The sequence below is a fragment of the Brachypodium distachyon genome, chromosome 4 (genome assembly GCF_000005505.3).
Source record: "Brachypodium distachyon strain Bd21 chromosome 4, Brachypodium_distachyon_v3.0, whole genome shotgun sequence".
In the NCBI taxonomy this organism is placed as follows: domain Eukaryota; kingdom Viridiplantae; phylum Streptophyta; class Magnoliopsida; order Poales; family Poaceae; genus Brachypodium; species Brachypodium distachyon.
The window spans coordinates 2,952,188-2,956,549 of record NC_016134.3 but is presented as its reverse complement, the minus strand read 5'-3'; the positions used below and the strand labels follow the sequence as shown (position 1 = coordinate 2,956,549).

The 4,362-nt window shown below is 47.8% G+C and overlaps 1 protein-coding gene across 1 annotated transcript; it reads right to left on the bottom strand.

Moving 5' to 3' along the window:
- Positions 1-1,420: 1,420 nt before the first annotated feature.
- Positions 1,421-4,087, bottom strand: LOC100833125 (pentatricopeptide repeat-containing protein At3g29230). The gene has a single exon (XM_003578563.4). The coding sequence runs from the start codon at positions 3,941-3,943 to the stop codon at positions 2,141-2,143; it is 1,803 nt and encodes a 600-aa protein (XP_003578611.1). The 5' UTR covers positions 3,944-4,087; the 3' UTR covers positions 1,421-2,140.
- Between the last annotated feature and the right edge of the window lie 275 nt (positions 4,088-4,362).

The window sequence follows — 4,362 nt, the reverse complement described above, 5'->3', positions numbered from 1 at the left end:
GAGTACTTAGAATAGCAGTACGAGAACAACAAAACGAAATATGGAACGATCCATAGATGCATGGTGAAAATCACTTTTTATTCTCAACCTTCAGCAAAAAATAAATCGAATCTTAATTTTTTTCACATTTTAATCCTTTTGTATGGTGTCCACGCACGGGGCGCCATGCTTACATTGCGTGGTGTCATGGTCTGCAGGGTGCCATCACTAGGACAATTTTCGGCGTCATGACAACGACTCTGAACTTAATAAAATCGAACATGTATATTTTCCTTGGTCACTAGCTATGTGTACTTTCTGGATTCTCTATCTGTACTCCATGGTTTTGCTGTTGATTTTTTTTCTGCTAATCCTCTAGTTCTCAGGATTGTGCACGTACGGAATCGAAACCGTTTTACTTGTCGTAGTCTTTATGTGTACTTACTATATTTGCAGGTGATTATTTTTTGACTTTACAGAATTGTGCAATTGTTAACCGTTACTACGAGTATTAAAGCTAAACCTACCGTGTCCGCCTGGTGTCACACATCTAAAGAATTACGAAAGGAATGTCACCGCAATAACCACTTCCGTTTTTTCTTTCTCTTAATCCCGCATACAACAAAACAACCTCTTGCCTTATCTCTCCTCGTCTCTTCTCACACGCGTAAAACTAGCGCCCACAACTAACGAGAAAAGCAGCCCACGATCCCAGTCTAACTAAATATTGAAAAAAAAACCCGGCTCTTTGTGTGTGCTCTCCGTCCCTTCAGTGACAAGTGCTTAACCTTTAGTATGAAAATAAGGACCGGTGCTTAATAATAAACCGTTTTTTTCTTAATCACTTCTCTTGAGCACCTGCATCGAAGATGCTCGTTAGGAAAAGACTCGCTGATCCGTTAGTGTTACACGCCCAATTTTCTCGCTCGGAGCTGACCTGTCTCGGGTAAAATCTCAACTTTCTCATCCTGAACGCAGCCATCCGCTTCTCCATTCTTGGCTATTGACACTGACCACACTAACCATGATGGGAACGTCCCCATTTCTAGCACAATCATAGCGATTAGCACGGATCAGGATTTCACTTTAATGCTATACTATGTCCAAGTCTTTACATGGCATAGCTAATAAAGAACATGCACATGCGGCTGTCAAAAAAAAAGACATGCACATGCTTGTGTGCGCTTCTCTGTAAACTGTATGCGTACTGTCTATTCAGTATGTGAACCCATAGCATTTGTTTCTTTTGTCGGGGAAAGGAAAGTGATAGCGATTGTCACAAAGCATGATCTCACTCACAAATAAATTTAATGGAAATGTATGAAAGCACCACGTCGATTTCTTATAGGGGTAATATACCCATGCCAATGGGGAAAAACTTGCAACCATCATGTGAGCTAAACTTGACAGAGAAGACAGAGAAACAAGAAAGCCGACAAAATAACACTCCATGATGTAGTTTGACATTCATATATGTATAGAAAGTGTGAAAGTGCAACCTAAAGAAGTACAAATGAATGATATAGTTTTTGTACAAGATACAAGGTTGATGCCTGAACAATGTAATAATGTATGCTACATCATTAATATGGAGTACATTCTCTGTGAAGTCATAAATCTTAAAGGATGGGATCAACTACTAACACTCAACTATTCTACTTCTCCAACCTTATGGGGCAATACCCATAAAAATCACTTCTTGATTTTTAATCTAAGGTCTTCTTGCTTCTCTTATTTTAAAGAAGACCTAACCCTACATGCTGCTTTGGTTTTGTTTAACCAGATGAAGTGAAGCATTAAAGTAACAAGCCATGAACCATTCGACCAACCTAACTACATTGGCACTTGGGCAGTGTTTTACCAGTCCTTTCTATCACCTACTTCCGTTTTAACATAGTAGCAATTCTTAACAGAGCAAACCTGGTGTCAGAAGAGCAGATGCTGAGAAATGCTTCATCAGATCTCGGGGCTTTCCAGAGCTGTACCATGACACGACATCTTCTTGACTGCAGCCAGTGGGAAGGTTTCACTGGAGCTGGTGCTTCCTTACTTGAGATTACATGCCCTGCACAAGTTCCAGTGGCAAGGTTTCACACCTGATGGAGCATTCCATTCTTGTGACTGGGGCATGTCCTTGGCAAATGACTTACTGCACAAGCAGCTAACGACCAGTTGGAACGCAGTCAACATCCTTAGCATGCGAACTAAGCCTATCAACCATCTCAGATATCTGGTCCGAGTCTGGGTGTTTTCTGTCCCCCACTGTGAACTCATGGAATGCTTCATCAAGTTCAATCCAACTTGATCCTGATGACTTCTGAGAACCAGTTCCTTTCATTTGCATCCTTGCCTTCGCCATGTCACTCCACTTCCCAGCCTCTGCATAGATGCTTGAAAGTACAGCATAGTTCCCTGCGTTGGAGGGTTGCAGCTTACTGAGCTCATTCACCGCTATTTCTGCATACTCCACATTTTTGTGCAGTCGGCATGCACTGAGAAGAGACCCCCATATGACCTCATTAGGGTCCCAAGGCATGCTTTTTATCAGGTCAACAGCCTCCTTGATGAGCCCTCCACGACCAAGAAGGTCGATCATGCAACCGTAATGCTCTATCTGTGGCACGACACCATAGTCCCTCTCCATGTTGGCAAAATACCTGCGTCCCTCCTCTACAAACCCCATGTGTGTGCATGCACTAAGAACGTTTATCATCGTCACAGCATCTGGACAGAACCCTTGTAGCTTCATTTGAGCAAAGAAATCTAGCGCCTTGTCTCCATGCCCATGCATCGCAAACCCCCCAATTATGGTGTTCCACGACACCGAATCCTTCTCAACTATCTCAGTGTCAAAGACATAATCGGCCCGGTTTATACACCCGCACTTGCAAAACATGTCAATCAGTGCATTGCAAACGTGGGTTGATCTCCCCAGCTGCCTCGTCCGCACGTACCGGTGAATCCTCTTCCCAAGAGCAAGTGAGCCTGACTCTGCACATGCAGCCAGGATACTCACAACCGCAGCCACATCAAGTTCCACAGAAGCCTCCTTCATCTGAGTAAACAACTTCCCTGCTTCCTCGACAAGCCCATTCTGGGCACATGCAGAGACCATTATAGTCCAGGTAACCAAGTTCTTGGTCGGCATCTTATCAAAGATCACTCGAGCCATCTCCATGTCACCCTTCTTACAATAACCGGACACTACCGTCGACCATGACACCACATTCCTCTCTGGCATGCACTGAAACAGCTTGAACGCTTCCTCCACATCCCCGGCCTTGGTGTACCCATCAAGCAAGGTGTTCCAGCTCACGGTATCCTTCTCCAGCATCTCGTCAAACATCCGCCTCGCTCCTTCCACCTCCCCCTGCCGCACCATCGCAGCCATGGCCGAGTTCCAGGACACGACGTCCCGCCTCGGCATTTCCTCGAACACCTTACTGGCGTCCGAAAACCCGCCATTCTTGGAGTAGGCGTCGATCAGCGCGTTCCCAACATAGGTATCCTCGATGGACCCAAGCTTGACGACGTGGGAGTGAACCGCGCGGAGGGGGGCCACGCCGGCGGAGGAGAGCGCCTTGATGAGGAAGGAGTAGGTGAAGCTGTCCCGATGAGGCATGGCGGAGAAGACGGCGACCGCTTCGCGGGGCAGGGCATTGAGCGCGTAGGCGCGGAGGAGGGTGTTGGGGAGGAAGGTGGTGGCGTGTGGGTTGGGGAAGGAGGCGAAGACGCCGCGGGAGGCCGGGAGGCGGCGATGGAGCGCGTAGGAGGAGAGCAGCTTGGAGGCGGCGACCGGGTCGAGGTGGAGGCCATGCTTGAGGAGCTGGGCGTGGAGCTCCTGCAGGTGGTGGAGCCGCGGGAGGCCGTGGGGCAGGGACGCCAGGTGCTGCTCCACGAGCCGGCGCTGCGACGGCGCGGCCCACCGCGGCGCCGGGCGGAGCGAACAGGCCGCCGAGGACATTTGCGGGCGGGCGGGTGGCCGGGTTGGAGGTGGCGCCGCCGTGGTCGCCGCCGGAGAGGGTTGGGTGGGCTGGCCGGAGAGGGAAGGGAAGCTGGAGGAGTCCCTGAGGATGTGGTCTGACTGGATGACATGTGGGGCCGCGCCAAAAACCTTCGGTTGGAAACCGGAGGATTAGGCTATGTGGCTGAACGTTGTACTTTAGATAATTTATTTATATTATTTTTTTACAGTAATTCTCTCGAGAAATCATAGTCTACGGTGCTACTGCTGTCTATTTGCATTTGGATCGAGGGAATTTGAAACGATTCATGGGGGATGCCAGTTTGCGAACATTTTTTTTAATACTGCATAAAAGTTTTGGTTTATACAAATTGATTCTCTAATTGTTTCGAAAATTTATTAGGTACTACCTCCGTTCC